The 20,855-nt window shown below is 41.9% G+C and overlaps 1 protein-coding gene across 6 annotated transcripts in view; it reads right to left on the minus strand.

Annotated features, from left to right (window-relative positions):
• TTC7A (tetratricopeptide repeat domain 7A) overlaps positions 1–20,855 on the minus strand; it is a 176,053-nt gene that overhangs the window by 102,176 nt on the left and 53,022 nt on the right. For all 6 annotated transcript variants that reach the window (XM_065059764.1, XM_065059765.1, XM_065059763.1 and 3 more), the window contains 3 exons: positions 16,482–16,586; positions 5,708–5,825; positions 1,379–1,436 (listed from right to left, as the gene is read on the minus strand). In XM_065059764.1, the coding sequence (XP_064915836.1) occupies positions 1,379–1,436; positions 5,708–5,825; positions 16,482–16,586 (281 nt within the window). The remainder of the gene's footprint in view (positions 1–1,378; positions 1,437–5,707; positions 5,826–16,481; positions 16,587–20,855) is intronic.

The following is a 20,855-nucleotide window of genomic DNA, read 5'->3' on the forward strand; positions in this document are numbered from 1 at the left end:
GTCACAACATCCGTGTTGGCTGAAGCCTGAGTCCTTAATGTTTGTCTAGAAACTTGTCTGCTTCCTAGCTAGAGTTAGGATAGGATGAAAACAAGCCACAGACAGTGGGAAAGGTCAAAGGATAAAAATAAATGCCGTTTAAAAGCACTGCAGCACAGCAATTACATCAAAATTGGGCAGTAGTGAAAGTACTACATTGGAGTCCAGGAACTAGTGCAACTTAAAAGTATACTTCTGATCTAAAACCTGACCAAATAAAAATTTTATCTTTCAGATCTTCACAGGGTAAATATCCAGAACTACATTCATGGTTTCAGCTTACTACACAGCTCTTGCAACCACTGCAAAAACAGTGCAAGACAAACATGCTGGACTCCCTCTTGCTCAGCCACAGAAAAACTGCTAAGATCCAGTAGTATGTTCAACCTACTACATCTGTCCTTTGAGATACCAGAGATCTCAAATTCACTTCACTTCTCTAATGTATTTATGGCCACACCAAATCCATAATTAGACATTTCAGCCCAAGACTCAGACCATATAAGCTTCCATTTATTTGCCATTCTACATTTACAATGTTAACTTTCCAAACACCACCTGGTGTATTTTGGGTGGTGTAACTTAGTGGTAACAGGGTCAGGAAGCTCACACCTCACCTCTCTACCACAACAGAACTGACAAAATCGATTTTTAACTGAAGCAGTTTTACTTGAGGAAACTGCAGCTACAGAGGAGTTTAATTCAGAGACGCTTTCAGGGCAGAGCCATCAGATCAGACCTCCCCACGAAATACAGTGGTGAACAACAGGTGAGTGGTGACTACTTTGTACCGCTACCTCTGTAGCCCCCTTTTCATATAACAGCTCGTGTAAACACTCATTAGGGCAGCACCCATCTCCTCCCTGGTAGGTGCAGTGTTGCTAGGTCACCCCATAGCAGCCTACACCCTGATGGTGAAGGCACTTTCCCACCATGCAGTATATAGGAGTTTAAGCCTGCTTCACACAGGAACGGAGACAAAACCAGCTTTCTGTATCTGTCTGCTGGCCTCATGCGAGGAAGCTGCATTCCCCAGCACTGTAGATCTCAATGCAGCCAGTTTAAGGCTCAGGTTATTCCTGTTTAATGGCAGAAGAGGTACTCTTACCTTGGATATTCAACCAGATAACCACTGCATTTAGCCATCACAGGAATGGTTTTGAGAGACTATTGCTGAATCTACTTAACTGTTTTTAAACTTTCAGGCAAGGAAGCCTTACACAGAAGAAAAAAAAAGAACAAAAAAACACACAAAAAAGCAACAACATTAAACCCAACTATTATTCTGAGTTCATTCAAAGAAATACATAATGCAACTATCTGCAAGATTCTTACTCACCTCTCCAAAGTCTGAAGTGCTTTCTTATTTAATTCATCCTGAGTGTCCTTCAGAGTAGCTGTAGAAGACGACAACAGTATTTAAGAGTTTAATTCCATCTTTCAGATTAAATAAATAAGTGGTTACACAAGCACGGAGTATTTCAAACTGGGAGCACAAAAACTATGGAGATCAGGTGATGCTTGTGTTCATGGCTGGAAAACATGCCATTTTATTTTTAAAGAACTGCACAAACCCAGCATTTTAACCTGAATTCTCAATCTCATTTTTATTAAAGATCCTTCCAGCTCCCTTGTCTGAAATGCTGATTAATTTTTCATTTACAGGTACCGCTGAAGGGGTCTGGGAGGAGAAGGGGACATACGCTGACAAGACACTAAGAGCATAACAGGCCCTCTGCCAGGTTGGTGTATACAATTATAAAAGCAGTAACTAGCAGCATATTCTGACTCAGACACAGACCATCTCCACCACCATCTTCACGTAGGAGGGTGTTGTAGGTTGAACAGAGAGTACCAGGAGCCAAATTGACAGCTCTGACAAAACCCTTAACAAACCACCACCTCCCTTGAGACCACAACAGACTTTAAGGCTTCTTCAGGCATGGCATTAGCACTGGTACCCTCCTTGGTGCCTCTAATTGCTTGACTAAAGGATCTTGCCCAATACAGGCACTTCTCAATGTGTGAATTAATTCCTAGCCAAAACCACAAGAGGAGGAGAAGAATCAAGTTATTGTTGTGCCAGGGTATCATAAGATAACATCATTATCAAGAGCAAGGGGAATGGAGGAAGAGCTAAGACAAGCACAGCTTTCTCAGATCCAAAGTATCTGGACAGCTAAGGATAATTTTGAGAAGTACAATGGCTGTCTTGTTCTGGTTCTTAGTTTTCAGATCTTGCATAGCAGTTGTTTCTTCTTCTACCTATCCTGAATTCTGGACCTACTGATCAACAGCACAAAGAAGAGATGAGTAGTTAATCCATCAGCAAACATCCACTTATGAATATATTTGACTTCACACATCGAGTCAGTGTAAACTCCAAAACAGAAAGTAAGTAGTATATACTTAAGCATCAAAACCAGATAAAATTCAAGTATTCTTAAAAAATATTAAGAGGAAAGAGCTGTGTTCCTCTACAAGACATAAAAGTCATCAGATTCTTTGGATTCTGCAACATGCTAGTGAGTGAAACCTTGAAAGCAATCTATTTTACCAAAGTAATCATAGTGATCAGATCTTTTTTTATTCCTACATCTTCCAACAGCTCTTCAGAACACCAGGTTCATTTGGGAGGAACAGTAACCTTCAGGATTTCTCCAATTGTAAAGATCAAAAAATGCTTATGCCACAAAATCTAATCTAAGTAGCAAAAACTGAACAAATCATTTGCAGTTTAAAGAATACATCTAAAGACATGTTTTTTCATGCAAAATACAGCATTTTTTTAGAAGTAGCTGGAAGTACTTTAACCTCAACAGCCTTGAGTGTTCAAGTCCACCGCCAAATACTGGAAAAGGTAAAAAGGAAGAAAACTTACAGAAAAAAAATTTAAAGAATCAAGATTGATGCAAACATAAAAATGCTTGAGGAGATATTTGAAAGGATTTGATCATAGCTATAAACATTCATCCAGAACAAGACATCAAATTCTGTTTCTCACAGAAACTACAAGATTCCTTATGTAAGCTACAGAGCAGTTCTGGAGATGCCACACAATGAGAAAGACTTAAATAAATTTTATTATTTGCCAAAATAAACATCAAATGGACAACTTCTAGGTTTCACCTTATAAGACATTTGACTGGTGTTCAGTTTGTAGACAGAAAGATCACAAAATATGTTATGGAAAATAAGTGATTATTCTACAACTAGTCAGCTTTGTCTCTGCACTACTGAGAAACAGCAAGTGAGTCCCACCTCCCACGCTATGAACTGCATCTCCATCTACAACTAAGTTGGAAATCTGGTTGCCCATCTCTAGATTTGTGTCTGACTTGGATAAACATATGGAAATTTGTGTTTGACAATACCGAGGATAGATGATGCAAGTTAACCATGCCATTTACAGCACCTTTACAGCTAAATGAGATTTTTTTTAACATCAACCAGTGCTACCAGTATACTGATGATTTATGAAAGCCACAGGGACTGATAGAAAAGGTTTCCAATTCCATCCCTGATCTGTGGCCTTATACCAAATTGTAAATGAAATCAGAGGTCCAGCACACTCTCTCATCTCTGAAAGAGTGAGCATCTGTTACATCTACAAAGATTTCAGAAGATATGAGGTGGTGATGTTAGGTAAGAAGAGCACTTGTATTTCACAATGCATTCTCAACCTGATCTTTCCTCTTTAGCCTTTATTAAATTCATCTCACCTTCTCCTGCCTTCAAAAGATTCTTCACCAGAACTAAGGGAGGCAAAGCTGACTATGCAGCTTACTTTAAAACTGGAACTCCAAGATGAAGAGAAAGGTTTTCGGTTGACCGGGAGCCACTGGGAACAGATCTGCAGAAATTTCAGCATAGCAATGGATGGGCATTTGGTATGAAGAAGAGATTTGTGCTTCTAAGAGTGAGGCAAAAGTGGCAATGGCTTCCTCTGAGGATACATCTTTCAGCAACTTCAATGACACACTCTCCAGATTTCCCTCAAATAATTGACCATAATTGGCCACACTGACTTAAAGGCTAGCGATAGCAGAGGGCAGGCGTTCCACTGTTTCACAACATAAATCAGATGCTAAATTAGAAAAAAAAAAATCCAAAGCAAATGTTTTGAAGACTGTTTCTTTTACATTAAAAGGACACTTATTACAACATCCGAACTAACCTCTTGAAAACTCTGAGAAGACTTCTCTTCCAGAAGAAAAGTTTTCAACTCACATTTTGCTGCACCAAAGTATTTTTAAAGCCAGAGTAGAGCACATGCTGCTACAACTCCATTCTTTAGAAACCACCTCCTTCCCATACTGAGGATAACAAATAGATTGTAATGGACTAATATAGAAAACCTTCTACCTCTGAAAATAGTCTCTGGGACCTTGTATAGCATTAGGGATAGTTTATACAAAACCTAGGCAAAGTGCCCTAAAAAGCTGGGCTGTTATGCAGAACTCAGTGTTCAATGAACTTTAGATATATACATATATATATGAGAAAGTTCAAGCTAGAAAGGACATATGTTTCTTGACACATACTTCCTAGGGGGAACTATTCTGAGGCACAGAAATGGAGAACTGAAGAGATACAGTGCCTGTTAACCCCCATGTTGGAAAGCAGGTCTCAGAACAGCTGATCAGATATGGCTGGCTGAAAAAATACAGCAGCTTGCACTACTGAAGAGCGCAAGCCACTTCCTCATAATACACATGCCTTGCAGAATTCTGGTGTAACTTGCAGGGGCAGCATACTTCCAGGATACCATACAGTCATTTTAGCTTTGTCTCAGGCTCATTTTCTGGAAGAAGTTTGTTTATTTCTATAGGACCGATCTGACAGAAAAGCCATTGCTTACGTGGGGGCAGGACTGCTAAATTGATTAGAAAACACACTAGCCTAGCTCTTACACAAAGAAACTATGTTAGAAGGCCCTCTACATATGTTAGAAGTTATAGAAGAAACAAAGACTGCTCCCACCTGTGAGCTTGATGAAGGTCAGAGCTAGAACTCTCCCAAACATTGGGACTTCAAGACCTTCTGGCTACCAAGCACCAAATCTGCAGGAGCTCATTGTCCAGCCATTCAAACTCCAAGCAAGCAGCATTAAAAAAAACCCAAACACTTCTTACATTCAGTGGCCTATATCTAGTCAGATCCACATGTACCAGTGAGGTAGATATTTTTATCTTGTTTACTTCTAAGCAGAGAAAGAAACGACATCACAGAGAGGCTGAATCTCTGTGGGGAATCAGTGTCACGCCAGGAACTGAAGTCAATCATTTCTGACTCCAGTTCTTGGATTGTGATTTGAGTGGGTGACAAAAAGATGAAAATAGATGGAAAATTTGACTATTTATTGTGTAAATAAGTGAAAGAAACGTATCGCAAATATCCAAGTAAAGCATACCAAACATCTTTGGCCACAGTCAGATCATCACCTCCTAACTAATGATTTGCAATTACTCCTTTACCTAAAAACTTCGATTTTGTTACCATAGACAGTTTTCTCAGGAAGTGAGAAGTCCCCATTTGTCTTGCAATCTGATTGTTTTCCATGTCCAGTCAGCCCTAGAAGCAGTTTCTAATAAATTTCCATTGTTTGCACTGACAACGTTGAATGGACGCTCTCCATACAAAATACTTGGCAAACAGGACAACTCACCGTCAGTAGCTTGAAGACTGTACGTCAGCCCCAGTGCCAGGTAACCCTTTGCGAGGGACTCTCCAGCATCCTCACCCAGGTCTATCACCATTTTAGCAAAGTATTCTCCTTCTTCCAGCTGCAAAAGAGGTAGGTTGAGACTCAGAAGAAATTTCTCTATACTTGCTTTTAAGATTATCCCATAAAACTGATCACACAAGGGGCTTTCAGTGATCACAGTAAACCCTCACAGAAAGGAGGACACAGGAGGTCAGATTAGCAGACCTTGGTGCACATCACAGTTTTGAGAAAAGTTTTGGTTTCGTTCTAAGCCTCCACTCCAAACTATTTCCAGATGTCTAAGGTTAATGAAGGAGAGTATCTTATTTTTATATTTCCTTTCAGGCACATTTCAATCATGCAACCTTAAATACAAATGTGGGATCAACTGACTACTTACATACTATGGCAGCAGTACATTGAAAGGTCTAACAAGTTTCTTCCTTCAAAGGAAGATCATCTAGTTTTGCTGCACTATGTTTTTAAACCTTAGCAAATTTTACTTCCTTTTAAAACATTACCAGAGTAAATCAAGAAGGCACTTCAGTGCAAGCTGAGTTCAGCTGCTGCTTGCAGCTCTGCTATGACAAGAAAGAGACAGCGGATTCCGGACACAAATTCTGACCTGAAATACCATGCTACCTTAGCAGCTCATGCTGTACTAGCCACATTTTGCTTGAAAATGAATTTTATATTGCAGATTGTAATGGGAAGAGAAAGCAGTCATGACCTTTCAGGATCAGCCTCCAAAATAGTGAAATATGTAAGTTGGTCTCTTCTGCTACAGTACAGTCTGTTCCCCCCAACCTTCCTTTCCAGCTGACCACACAGATCTAAGTCTAATAAAAATATAGAGCTTTAGTATCTTTAAAATCAAAATTAATGAGAATTTTAAACAAGAAATGATTTGAAAATTTTATTACAGAATAGAGCTTTCCTCATTTAAAACCCTGAACTGTCATTAACATCACTCACAAATTATAAGTAGAAAAGACTAAGACCCGTAGACTGTACATGTCTGGAGAGGTGTAGGTTAGAAAAGTAGATGCAAAAGCTGTTAAGTAATGCTTGAAAGACACAGAGCCTACAGGAAGACCTCATTTCTGTACAAGATAGTCTGCAGATCCTGTCAACCATAATCAGAGTCATCCCTAATCAAGAACCAGACAGCATTACAGTATCCAAAAAGTCCTGCTTTTGGAGACTTTTATTACATGACAACTGACTTTCTGGGATGGAGTGGTTTAATTTTGAGGAAATACACCTTTATTTGAAACCCAACTATTTTAGATGCAAGTACTGCAGACTTAACTGAAACGTGCTCTCTTAATGCTCAGCTTTGTGAGACTTCAGCACCTCGTAGCTCCTTAAAATCTAAAAGGAGTTGCCTGTAATGAACTGGAACTAAAACGTACCAGCAGATCAGGAACTTCCCTTCTGCAGTGATCTGTTAACACGCTACTTAGGAACAGAATCTACTTGACTTGATATGCCATCCTGTCAATGAGCCTCCTCATTGCATCATTTGAAGGCATTCAGGTGACAATATTAACTAACACATTCATAAACAAAGGAGTTGGTATTTATTAGATGCTATCAAATATAAGAAAACGTTTACTGTTAATGTAAGCATGAAGAAGGGCTGAAAAGTGCAAGTGAAGAAACAGACTCCTCTGCTTGGTCTTTTCCTCACTTGTACAGCTCCCCACAGCCATAAAATTCAATCTATATGTAGAGCAATAGTTGCCAAGTTTCTGAAACCTCGTATCAATCAGCCCAATGGCCAACATATATTTTATTACCAAGCTCTTCCCTGAAAGCACTAGGAGAGCATTATAGTCTTGCTGATTGCCTAGTCAACTATGAATCTGGAAACTACTAACTGAAACAGGAACACCCCCTTGGGGCATACGTGGGGCTACCAACTAAATTATAAGTACTGTTTTAATGGCATAATTCAAAGTCTAGTGAAAACACTGGAAATAGTCCTACTGACTTCAATGATGCTCAGATGAGACCCTTTAAACTGATCACATCAGGAAGACTGAGGTTTGTTCCAGGAGATTTCTTAATTGTGTCAGTAGCCCTACTGATTTCTCTGCCACATGTTGAAGCATGTTGTGGACCAGAGCCTAGGGCAATGGAAGAAGAAAATGTCCCATGATTTGCCACACAGAAAAACAAAAACAAAACACAACCAACAAAAAACCTCTTCCCATGAAACAGTAACTGAATTCATCAGCTCTCAGGAACTTTAATGTAAGACACAAAATCTTTGCAGCCAGAAAATCCATTATGCACCTCTCTGCCACAGTCAACAGCTATATTCCCACTCTCTTTCTTCATTGTTTCTCCTCCCCACACATACTTTCACCCAAGAAGTCTCCATTATACGAAGAAAAGAGCTATACAAGGAATTCTAATGACTAGCAAACAAGGGCAGGGGTGGGCAGAGTATATGAAAAAAGAGATTAAATGAAAGGTTTGGAGATGAAATGGAGGCATTTAAAACTGGAGAGTTTTTGCTTCATTGTTTCTCTGAATGGTCACCTGATGGTGTTTGCAATCTCTGACTGATGGCCTACACTGCATAAATCAGCAGCACACCATTCAGCTTTCTTCCCTGCCAAGTATCCAGGGCCACCTGTGAGTGTCAAATTAATCTATTGTACGAATAATTAAAACCACAACTTTTCAGAATGGCTGAAAGAGCACTTCCAGCACAAACATTCTTGTAAACATTTGTTCATACTAACACTAATGGCACTTTGACCGGCCACAAAGATTCTCATGAATGCAAACCTGGGTCAGCAGAACACTGGTTTGAACATAAGTAGCCTTACAAACGCCAGCACAGCTGGTTCTGAGAGCATTTACTTTTCCTCCTTGCAGCACCCAGCCACTTCCAGCCCCGCTGTGGCTGCCATCTGCCCCTCCTTCTTCCACTCTCCTACTCTTCAGTCATTCTGGGCATGGGTGAAAAGCCAAATCTTTCATGCACATCACTCTCTGTGATGTTTCAACTCTCCCATGCAAACTGCCCTTAGCAGATTGCAGCCTGGATGAAACCTCCCTCTCCATACACCTGAGTAAAGAACCTGTGGGGAGCCTGAGCTGTGATCTGCCAGTAAAGCTGTGTCTGTGGGGGTCCTTAAGCATACGAGATGTCTCCACTCTGTGCTACAACAACGGGAAGAGGAGAAGGCCCTCAAATGAGGCACCAACCCTTCTTTAGTCCCAGCAGATACAACCATTCCCAACTGCAACTCCTCATGCTGCCACATGGCCCGAAGCAGCAGGAGCCACTTTCCCTTTCTCCTCTCCCCGCATGGTGCCAGGTGTGTGGTCTCACCCTGTGCAACTCCCAGAAGTCGTGAGCTCAAGGTACACAGAAGTGAGCTAAGTGGCAGAACCCTCGTCAGGAGAATCAAGATGGCCATTCCTGCTCCTACTGCACAGTCAGGGGCCAGCCTCAATATGAGGAGAACCTCAAAGACTCATTCGCTTCAGAGGAGGACTCCAGTCTTAAGGTGACACAACACTGCACTGGAAGTGCAAGGAACACAGATCAGCAACTTATAGGCCCTTGACTAGAAAGCTCAGAGCCACAGGATGCCACACCTCCTCACTCACAGCGCGTAGGGCCCGGCATCACTTTGTGATTAGGAGATACACAGTTTACTGCTGTTACCTGGTCCCTCGCAGCACCAACAACAGCTCCCAACAGCATGGAAAAGATATTTCTTTGGGCACCAAGAGTGCTGGGAACAGGTAGAATTCAGTTTCCTTAGAACTGCTACTTGTTATTCTCTCAGAAGCGAGCAAAAACCAAAGTCTCAAAGCCATATAAAATATACCTCCAATTTGGCCCTTACTGTTCTTATATTCCTCTGCACATCTTGCACTGAATAGCTGGTGTAGAAAAGGGCAGCACCACAGGCTGCAGGGAGAAGTTCCCTGCCTCTGAGACCTGCATGGAAGCAAGCTCAGAAAGCAGGTGTGGGGGAAAAACAACCTAAAAGAAGTTTTTTGTATTTTGAACTCAAGCTGTATAAACTGTCAGAAGGCACCTGGAAACACCTAAGCAACCACTCTGCCACACAAGAAACAAGTACAGACCTGGCACCTGGAGAGAGAAAGGCTGACAAACTGTGAGCTGCCACCAGTTAAGATTGTGATATTGTGGGGTTGTTTCATGTTGGGTTTTCTTGTTTGTTTATTCCCCACCCCCTCCATCATCTTTGTTGGAAAAGGAACAGTTGTTAGCTGCGTAACCCTGAGGGTTGTGTTCCCTGCAACAGAGAGTGGCTGTTCCAGCCAACCTTGTTATTTGACTGTGGGTTTCGGTGTGTGCTCAAGCCAAGCCTGGGGGCACACTGACAAGGGAGTGGGGAACAGCAGGTGCTGTCCCCTGGCCCATCGCCACCCAGCTGGTTTCCAACTGCCACCCAGCTTGTTTTTAGAAAAGCTCAAGCCCTACACCACTGAATCAACACCCTCCAGGACTGTAAGTGGGAGCTGGAGTTCTCACTGGCATGATTTAGAACAAATGAGGACAAGCAAATTGATGATGTACAGCACTGTGGAAATGGCACCTTACAGTGCTGAAAAAGAGCGTACAGGGGAGAAGGCAGGAAACAGCAGGTGACATTGGACTTAGGACAGCAGACAAGGTTAGTGAAGCAGGGGAGCTTGGACACCGGTGAGAGCAAGTGATAGTCAAGCACGTAAGGGACCCAAATCCTACAGAATGGGTATCTACACAAAATTATGCATTATAATAACTAGTTGGATTGACCCCTTAATGTTTTTGTTATAATGACTTGTAGGTATAGAAACTAATTCAAAGAGGAGAAAAAATTAAATATTGGAAAAAGAGAATGAGAAGAGTAAAAATGCACAGAAAGAAAGTGGTCAATAAGGCATAGCATAAGGGAAAGGTTTTGTCCCACAGTTGTTTACAGCATACAAAGTGAATCATGTTACGTATGTCAGGACAAAAAAATCCTGTGGTTTCTATCATTGGTCTAGTCAGCATTTTCTCCATGTGTCACCAGTGCTAAGCCCACCAATTTACTCTGCATGTAAGCACAGCCCCCAACACTGAGGAATACTTAAGCCTTTCTTCCACTGTAGCAAAGAGATTAGTTCACAAGGAAGATGCATAGAAGACAAAATTCTTGGTCATTTTTTATGTTTAAAAATTGGGATTGCCCCAATAACAGTAGCTGTGATGTGAGCAAGTATGCCTTTTAAAAGCTCAAAGAAATCTAAAGGAGGTCCTTACCATACACTGCTTCCTCAGTAGCCTCTCACCCTAGCGATGTCAGTCCCGTGGAGTGTCCACTCAACAGGAAGAGTAACTCCAAAAACGGGACTAGATTTGATCTTTCAAAATTATTCATACAACAGTAAGGCCTAAGCATTTCCACGTGACTCCAGGGCTCCTCAGTGACTGGGTACAAGCACATGCACAGCATTTGTTATCTACAGTGACAGGGTCAACAGCAGACAGAAGGAGAGAGAAGCACTCTCGGATTAAGTGGTCTGTGAAAGCAATGAATAAGCTGTTACCTTAGAAGCATGCAGCTCTAAATCTACACCCTGCCATCTTCCCACTCCATGCACCACGATGTTCTGACCTCATGGTATGTCTTAATTTTTGTGACTCTGTGCATGGCCTGGCCTGACCCGACTCCCTTCTCCCTTTCCCTGCCTGACGGCACAATCTCCATCTTCTCAGGGAAGTGCTGGAGCAGAGCACGTCACTCTGCACACCAGGATGGGCGAGTTAAAAGAAATAAGGGAAATTTCTGAGGCACACCACTGGCTTGCGCTGCAGATTTTTCCATGGGGCAAAGTCCCTCCCAAAAGCTCATCCTAGCTGATAATACTGGCATAATTTGGTGCTAAACAAGTTTAGCACAACATCACTATTTCTGTGGTTTCAACTGTGGGGCAATGAAAACAGTAAGAACATGCATCGTGTTTTCCCACTCTGTCAGAGCAGAGTCCTGGAAGATTCAAGCTTATCCTAGGACTACAGTTCATTTGTCTCTGTGTATTTACAAGGTTTCCAACATGTGTCCACTGAAATCAATGGACTAAAAGGCACAAGAAAGCATCATAGTAACCCTAAACCTCTTTAAATTAGGCTCCTAAAATGAAGAAATTCAGTATTTAACACTTGCCTGTAGACAGAAGTTCTGGTTTTAGCATTTTCACACCATATGCCATAACAGGATCCTGGAGAACCTAGATTCGTAGCGAAATTAACAGTACTGCACTACTACAATATGAAAAACAACAACTCATGCTGCAACTCAATATCCCTGCCAAAATAGGCAAGTGAGTACGTGGCTGAGGCCGTGCCAGGGCCAGCTGAGTGGAAGAGGAAATTGCTGCAAGCCTTTTACTAAGTGGAGCTCTGAATCTACAGTGGGCCCAGGCAGGACAACCTCCGTATGGACATACTCCACTGTAAGCTGTGTCAGCTTTCCTGTGAAAATTTAAAACAATATTCTGAACTTCAATCATCGAAAACTTCATAGTGCATTCTTGAAAGCTAGAAGACAGCTGGCTAAACACAAAAGGGCTTTGTGTTCACTTGCTAGAATCATTCACGTTTGAGTTCAGCAAACCTTTGTGCTGAAACCCCAGCAAACTGGAAGGCTAAGCAGTATGATGCCTCAAAAATAGTTCTGAGCACAATACAAAGACATTTAAAACATTTGTTTAATGGGCTAAATACAGTATAAAAATCCCAAATTCACAGAAAATTTTTGTATCTCATGAGCTTTATTAAGGACAGGTCCAACTGTATCCTGGCCAGACAAGTGCGGTCTATATAGGTACACTAGTTTTAGAGCTTCTCTGCTCCTCCAAGACAACTGGCATAAGCTTCAGAATTAACGAAGTATTGATCTACTGTTCACTCTGCATTTTTAATTTGTGAAAACCTGTAATTTTGAAAAAAAGGTAGCCAAAACATTGCTTATATCACTCAGTTGTTTACTGCAGGTCTGATCCTGAAAGCTAGTGGTTGATGAGGCAGATCATGTACTGATGTAAGCCAGCATGGGGCCAGTAACGTGCCAGTGGAGTAGTGCCAGCTGACATCAGCTGATAATCTGGTCATATTGTCACAGCACGAGCTGGGGGCATTTAGTTCTTTTCTACTTCAGGCTCTGTTACATATTGATTTGCATGGCAAGGTATAAATGTACATATGTTTTCACTTTGATTTGTTCTGCATCGAGAGATTATTTCACAGATGTAATCTAAGCATCCTCAATGTTGTAAATCACTATTGTACATTTCAATTACTTTTTTGTTTCCCCAAATTCTCAAAGTGTGCTGAAACACCATGTACAAATCCAGCAAATGAGTTAAATGACCACTAGATTAATCGGGAAAGAAACTGTTCTGTGTTCCTCATGACATTCTGTAATTATCCAGCTGCATAAATGTTTTGGTGGGGGTTTTATTGCTGATAACTGATATAAGACTAAGGTACTGCTTGTCTGTGGACCATAAACAAACTGAGTACAATACTGCACCAAAATCACATAGTAGAGAGACGCAGGACACATAAATCAGCTGTTTCATTTGGATAAATGGTGATCTGATTTCACCCTTTTCCTGCATAGCCAGTAAACAAGTACATAGATATATTTGCTAATTACGAAATTAATCATATTTTATATGTTCTGAAAAGCAAGATATATTTGAGTATTTGTAACTGTTAATATTTGTCTGCTAGACTGTTTCCATATCTATCCTCCTTTCTATTTATACTGGCATTGATCAGTTTGTTCACTTCCAGTTTAAATGATTCAATTCTGATTTGATTGCCATGTAATTTAAATGCAAATAATTACTGTACAGATGACATTTAGAAAGACAGCTCTACTAAGCAGGAAGGTCTTCATTAGGCACAGGGGTTTGACAGTAATATCAGAAGCATCTCTTCGACTATGAGATATTGGAATCTATCATTTCAGTTCTTTTAAAAGACACTCCAATTTCCCTCTGACTGCCCTTAATTAAAACTTTTCTACACCATCATCAAGTTTAATATCAGAGTGGAGCATCAGCCACTGAGAGGAAGCGGGGGGGAATAATATTTTTAATTTGGTTTTAGTTCATAATGTTGCACTCTAGGTAACTGCAGTAAAATTACTCTTTTATGAACTCACGTTTGCATTCCACACTGCACCTCTGTTCTGAGCCAGGGTGTGACTGAAAAACACTGAAAAGTGTTTCATACAAGGAAAACACAGTAAATAGAGGGAAAAAAAACCCTATTCATTTATAATTATCAAAACCAGCTCATTTTCTCCTTCTTTCTCCTATTTTTAGGGTTAGACTGTTGATTTATCAGCTCTGCCATTACAAGAAGTCTGGAGATACTGGATTGCCCAAGGACAGAGTTGTGACTGAATTACAGTCTCACCTTTTCCGAATGTATCTGTAACCAGGTATTCTTTATATTCTAGCCATGCAAGCAGATCCAAAGAGATGCCGAGGAAAGTACTGATGAGAATGACAAATCCTGACTCTGCCCATTTCCTGGCATAGCAGCATCTCCAGCTTGGGCTCATATTTTCACATTCAACTCCTCATCCATCACAGTCTGCATACTTTAATGGCACCATTTGAAATTTAGTGCTCAATAGTGATAGCTGCATACACACAAGGGTAGCACATGAAACAAAAGCGATGCTACGCCATTTCTTTCCTCACAGTACAGAAGTCTTGTCCTCTCACCTCCACACACATGAATGACCCAGTGTGTGGTAAAACGCCTCTGTTAAAACGACATTGCTCCTGTTATATGTAAGAACACCCCATGGTTCTTGCTTTTAGCATGGAGTCCCACAAAATGCATTCACTGTATTTCAATTTTGTCCAAAGGCAAACATGCTAGAGATCCCATGTTTAGCAAGTATCACAAGCCCTCAGCATTCTTGAAGTCACTATTTGTGTTTAAAAGTGGTCAAAGTCAGTCAAAGCACATCTGAATGGCCCATTCTGCTATTTGCCTTGCTGCCTTCTCTCAGGATCCTGAGCTTTACCACCTCATAGCCACTGCAGCCAAGGCTGCCCCCAACCTTCACATTCCCAACCAGTTCTTCCTTGCTTGTAAGCACCAGGTCCAACAGAGCATCTTTTCCTTCATTGGCTTCACGGCTCCAGTGCCTTCCCCTTGTTGGATCCATGTTCACAGAGCAGGAAGGCAGAAAAGTAAAACATATACTTGTAATATGGAGATCCCAAGTTTGGCTCCTATACGACAATTCAGGCTCCTAGTCAAATACTAGCCTGATCTCAGAGAAAGTTCTGCTGGGTTTGGTTTTTTTTGCCTCCTGGTAATCACTGAGACAGCAGAATTGCCAGAGGAAGCTGCCAGGGTCTTGTACTCCCCCACTATGGCTCCAAGTGAACGTAAGAATTTACCCCATGAGGTTCCTCTAGCTTCAGTGCCTACAGAATTAACATTATCAATGTATGTGCTGATATTTTAGGCTAATGACAAACTGACCTTGCTTTGAAAATCTCATCAGAGATACTAATAGGAGAATTCAACACAGTTATTAAAACAATATGAAAGCCAGGCATTACAACTGAGAATCAGAAAAAACCTTATTTACCTTGTTAAAAAATAACATTCACTGTGAGTGTTATTTTGTATCACCTAATGACTTTCAGCCTTCAAAATTTAGATACTGAGCTAAGGGGTATAAGAGAGTTAAATTTCTCTGTATAGAGGAGAGGTAGGTTAGGTAGTTCAGCAAGGATCCTCTCAGACCCGAAAGATTTTTCCTAGAACAAGATACTTCTCAGTTTCTGCTGATTCACATATGAGTTTAACCATGATAGTTTGAACAATGTAGTTCATTCAAAAACATACATAACCAGATCTCCTTGCTGACTGTGGTGTGAACTGATACAGCTCAATTAAATCCAGCTGAATACCAACTTTCACCAGATAGGGATGTAGAGAATGGGGAGGCAGAAGGGAGTGGGACACAACAACAGTAAATCTAGCCTCTACAATTTTTAACCAAAATCTGGGCAAATTCTTCTAGTGTTTTCTTTCATGCTCCTTTGCATCTTTGTTTTTCTTATATTAGCAATTATAATCCTTCACTGACTGCAGGGACACCTCGTGGTGAGAATAGGTGAAAACAGCAGGCTGCCATTCAATTAATTAAACCATGCAGCAAACGACTGACAGATGTTTTTCCTCCTTGGGATAATCAGAATTTCACAGGCACAGACTTCCACTCCCACTCTGATTCTGGGGCATACATTCACACATCCAGAACAGAAAACACTGACACAGCAACTCTAAGAACAAAGGACTAAGTTGTCCAGTAGACCTGAACTGTCTAACAGTCCACTTATAATTAACTTCTGTCTTCCAGAGGATACAAGAGTAGCCAATTCAACTTCACACTGTGTTTAAAAAGCAGTCCCCAGAATGGCTGGTACGGCTTTCTCCCCACCACCTTTGTCTAATGCGCCAGCAAAACACATTTCAGTGACTCACTGCAAAATATCTTGCTGGCATTTTCTTTTTTTTTTAATTTTTTTAAAGCATGTGTGTGTGTATGATTTTGAACAGGGATACAGAGATTCCCTTTCTCCCCACTGCAGTTACGCTGTGGCACTGTCTCTGCAGCACTGCACTCGATCCACTGCATAACAGGAATAGCATCAGCTTGCTTACCCAATGCAGTGACCCAATGCAGACCTTGGCAGCCAGCAGAGGAACGGTGGGATCCGTAGGTCGCAGTTTAGCACACTCTTTGAGCACTGACACAGCATACGCTGACTGGAGGAGGAAGAAATAAAAAAAAGGCTGATTAGACAACACTGTTACAGAGCCTAAGCAATATATTTCAGTGAAATGTACAAAAAAGTGCCAAGAAGTAAGAAGTCACATGTCACCAACAAGTCAGCAACTTTATTCCCACCTTCCACATGCACAGACACACGTGTGCACACCAACATACATACACTCCTTCCACACTTAAAAGAACTGTGCCAAGGAACTGGCCCTGGCTGGGCACTTCATAAGAAACAGTCTTCCTCAGGCATTAACACACTGGTTATTTTAACTCTGCCTTCCCAATTCACAAGAATTCCGCTATAGCTTGCACACAACCGTCTTCCAGTAAGCCAGAAAAGATCGTACAGAGCTTATCCTCCAGTACATTAACATTTCAGGCCAACTTTACTCAGAGAGAGGTTTGTGCAGCTGAAGTACTCTGCTCTGTAGATTGTTTTTTGTCTTCTCCAGTTCCAGAACATACAATAATATAACTGAGATCCCACCATGCGAAGTGTGGAGCAGGCAACTGCAGAGCAATACACTTTCAGCAGGTGGTCTGAGTAGCACGTGTTAGAAAGCAAGCCCATAAAACTCTTCCTGTCTTCCTGGTGTTAGGTTACCATTAAGGAATTAGGTTTATTAGGATTAGTAGTCACACAGCCCTTTTGATTCAATGTGCTCTACAAACATTGCTTTTTATAGCATATGTTCATGGCATTTTAGAAGGTTTAAAGATGAATGAGGAAAGCTCTGATCTGAGGTGCTGGTGAGAAGATCTGCTCAGCTGATGAGGAGGTAACAGAAGTTGTCCTGCCAGTCTCCTAGCCCACCCCATCTGGAACACAGTTTCTTTCATGCGTCCAGCCCTCCACACTACAGATCCCTATTTCCCCCAAACTCTCTCATCTTTAAGCTCAAGGGGAAGTTTTCTTCTCTCAGAATTTCTTTACGTGCTCCATTCCTCCCAAACTCTTCACGCAGTCCCAAGTCACACACAGGCCTCTCTCACTCACTGCTCCCTCTCAGAAGCACATTAAATAGACAGGGCCTTTCCATATTACAGGAGAGCAGCGACATTATGTTGTAGAGTCAAACAGCTATTGCATCAGGTCCTGGCCACCTACTCCTGACCCCCAGGGTCTCTTCCCAGCAGAGTTCTGAGCAGCACAGAGCTCCGCACCCCACACCGCAGCCTCCCGCTCCCGGGGGCCATCAGCGCTCCCCCTCCCTCGCTCTGCACCGAAGCGAGATGCGCCTGACACCTCCTTTCCCCACAGAACTGAAGGGCCACTTCTTGCTTGGAGATACAAAGTCTGGATACGAACATGCTTGGAAGGGAGCCTGGGAAAAGGGAAAAACAGATGTACAGCAGCCCTGCCCATGCTAATGCAAAGATGGGTTTTGCAACCAAAGACACTACCTCCACAGCAGCAGAGCGCAAACCTCCCTGCTTAAAAGCCTTGGGTACCTTATGCATGGTCTGAAGAGGAGCAGTAGCGTGCCCTACGCTCTCCAGGCTGCTCCCACCCGCCTAGAGCATCGAGTATCATCAATAAAGAAATATTTGCTATTTAACAACTCCAAAGGCACAATTTGTGCCAAGCCAGAAGGAAGCCTGTCTCAGAACAAAGATGGGAATCAATAAAATTTGTCCTTGAGCTTAAACCATTGCCTCACTCCTCTCAGAAACAAAGACTTGGGTAATTCAAACCTGAGGTACAGGAAGAAACACATCACTGAGCTCTGCTGTCACAAGGTGACTAGCATCGCTCAGAATGAACCTCCCTGACACCTATTTGTTCAGAACAAGTAGTGTCTCAGGTTTTAATGGCATCTTATTCCTCTCACAGAATGCTACCTGCACTGCAGGCAGCTGGTATTTCCAGCAGCCCTGCTGGACCTGTTGGTAATGCAAGTATAACCCCATACGGGTCACAGCCTGGTGCATCATCTTCCTGCCCTCCTGCCTATGTTCCAGCCCCACAGGTGTTTCCAAACAAGAGAAACCCAAAGAGCAGAGCAGGACAACATGCACCACGCTGGCCGATGTGGTGCTGAGCCTCCTCCCAAACCTTGTCATCTCGCCATGCAAAAGTGAACTGAAAAGGCCATGTATGTAAAAGACTGTACGCTGTCTGGTGCCAGCGCTTTCAGAAACAAATAGAACCTGATGGTGGTTTCTCAGATCCCCATCAGCAGTGCAGCTGCAGGGAAAGCTGGGGCACCTGGCAGCTGGTGACTGCTCCCCCATGGGCTGGCACAGCCAGCACCAGCACAAACCACAGCAGTGAGAGGCCTGTCCTAATTTGGGCCACATCTGTAGGGCCTTCCAGGGTCTATACACAACAGACGTGAAACAATCCAGCTCCTTTCTAGTTCTCTTGAACTCTCCCCCCTTCCTGCCTGCCTGCAGCCGGGCCATTGAGCAATGCTGGTCCTCAGGACACAAGCCAACCCTGCGGCCTCCGCTGACCTCAAGCCGCAGAGCGCTTCTCATGCCTGTCCTGAAGGAACTGCAAAACAGTGACTACTGAATACCACAAAGCAGAAAATCCCGCCCCGTACCTACACCCAAACACCTTACATGTAGAGTCACTTCATCACATGCACCCGGGAGCTTCTGAACATTCCTCTACAGACCGAAAGCCGCAGTTTCCACACTGCTGCTAAAACATTTACAAATGTCAATTTCAAGAAGTTTATAGAATTTGCAATTAAACATATGGCACAGCAGTGGTTTTAGAAATACGGCTGCATGAAACCTTTTTTTCCCTAGCTGCATTTTAAAAATTCAAGAGATCTATATAATTTAACCTTGAAAACTTTACTCTGCAGAATTATATACAGATGATGAAAATGTTAGTCAAGGAATGACAGTAGAAAGAATATTCCATCCCCACAGTGACCTTACTTAGGGGACACTAGCATGACATATAATAGCCAGGTGTTTTAAAGATATTACAGACATTGATAGGCCGGGAACAAATCTCATCCACTCAGTATTGAATGCAGATGTCATCTGTTTGTAAAAAGATTTAATATGAAACAGTGTTGTGTAACATTGAAATAATCTGATAATTAAAATGTACATATTCTTTCAGTTAGCGTGGGTGGACCAGGCAGCCAAGTGCATTGTTTGCGAGATTCACTGCAAGGCAAAAATAATTAGATTTATTGGTGAGGCATGTTTTGAAAAGAGAAGAGCCTGAACTCCAAGTGAGTGCACACTTCCTACTCATAATTATGAGCTTTAGAGAAGCTCACATGAAAATTCAAGCCAGGGTTTAAGTTTTCTGGTTAGCTTGCTAATTGCTGGATTATAACGACTGCACTCAAACCAGTTTCCAAGAACTTCAGAAAACTAGGGATTTGCCTCTGGATCTCATTTGGTGTCTCGCTCTGGGAAAAGGCTTTTAAGTCTCCTCAAACACACACAAATCTGTTAAACAGACACGTTTTAAAGAAACAACAAGCTTGCCAACAGCTGCCTCATGGGAGTTCCGACTTCGTATATGGGAGGTCTAATGTAGGACTAGGAGTTCACAGCCTTGGGATCCTCATCAGGTTTAAGATGATCCGTGATCTTCCTCCCTTTGTTATGGCAAATAAAGCGCAGAGCTCAAATCAGGTTACAGAGTGAAAACACTGCTTTAATGGGAATGCTGAGCCATAACAAAAATAATTTAAAAAATGAACTATGTAAGGGACTTAAGAACTTCAGTTGCCTGAGTTGGGCATCTCCATCCTTCACATACCAGCAACTTTGTGTTTTATCCAATGGAGACAGTGAAGGACGTGGCACTACTGTTCCATATTTAAATTTGGTATCTATAGGAAGCTGGTTTTCTCCAACAATATTTTTCTTCATCTAGTCTACTTGCATACAATATTTTTTTTCTGCAGAGATCACAAACATGTTCCATAATAATTCATGAAAAGAAAATTAGAAAAGGCAGTTTCTGGGAAGTAGCAAGCAATACTGACAAATGGCAGCTTTTGATACAGATTTCTGAAAAAGCTCTACGTAGCACATCAAATATGGGGAGACACTTCTCAATCTGCAGCAAAAAGTCACAATGAAGTTAGGTCAAGGGAGAAGGATGGAGAAGACACCTTGCCTTAAGTAATTAAAGCACCTGTGGTTTTGACTCCTATAAAGGTAGTAAAATAGAAAAAAAAACAAAAAACAAAAAACCCAAACCAAAACAAACCCAAACACACTTCTATCCAAATACAAAACACAAGCCCCATTCCCCATTTACTACTCAT

This window comes from Columba livia, chromosome 3, assembly GCF_036013475.1.
Source record: "Columba livia isolate bColLiv1 breed racing homer chromosome 3, bColLiv1.pat.W.v2, whole genome shotgun sequence".
Lineage (NCBI taxonomy): Eukaryota > Metazoa > Chordata > Aves > Columbiformes > Columbidae > Columba > Columba livia.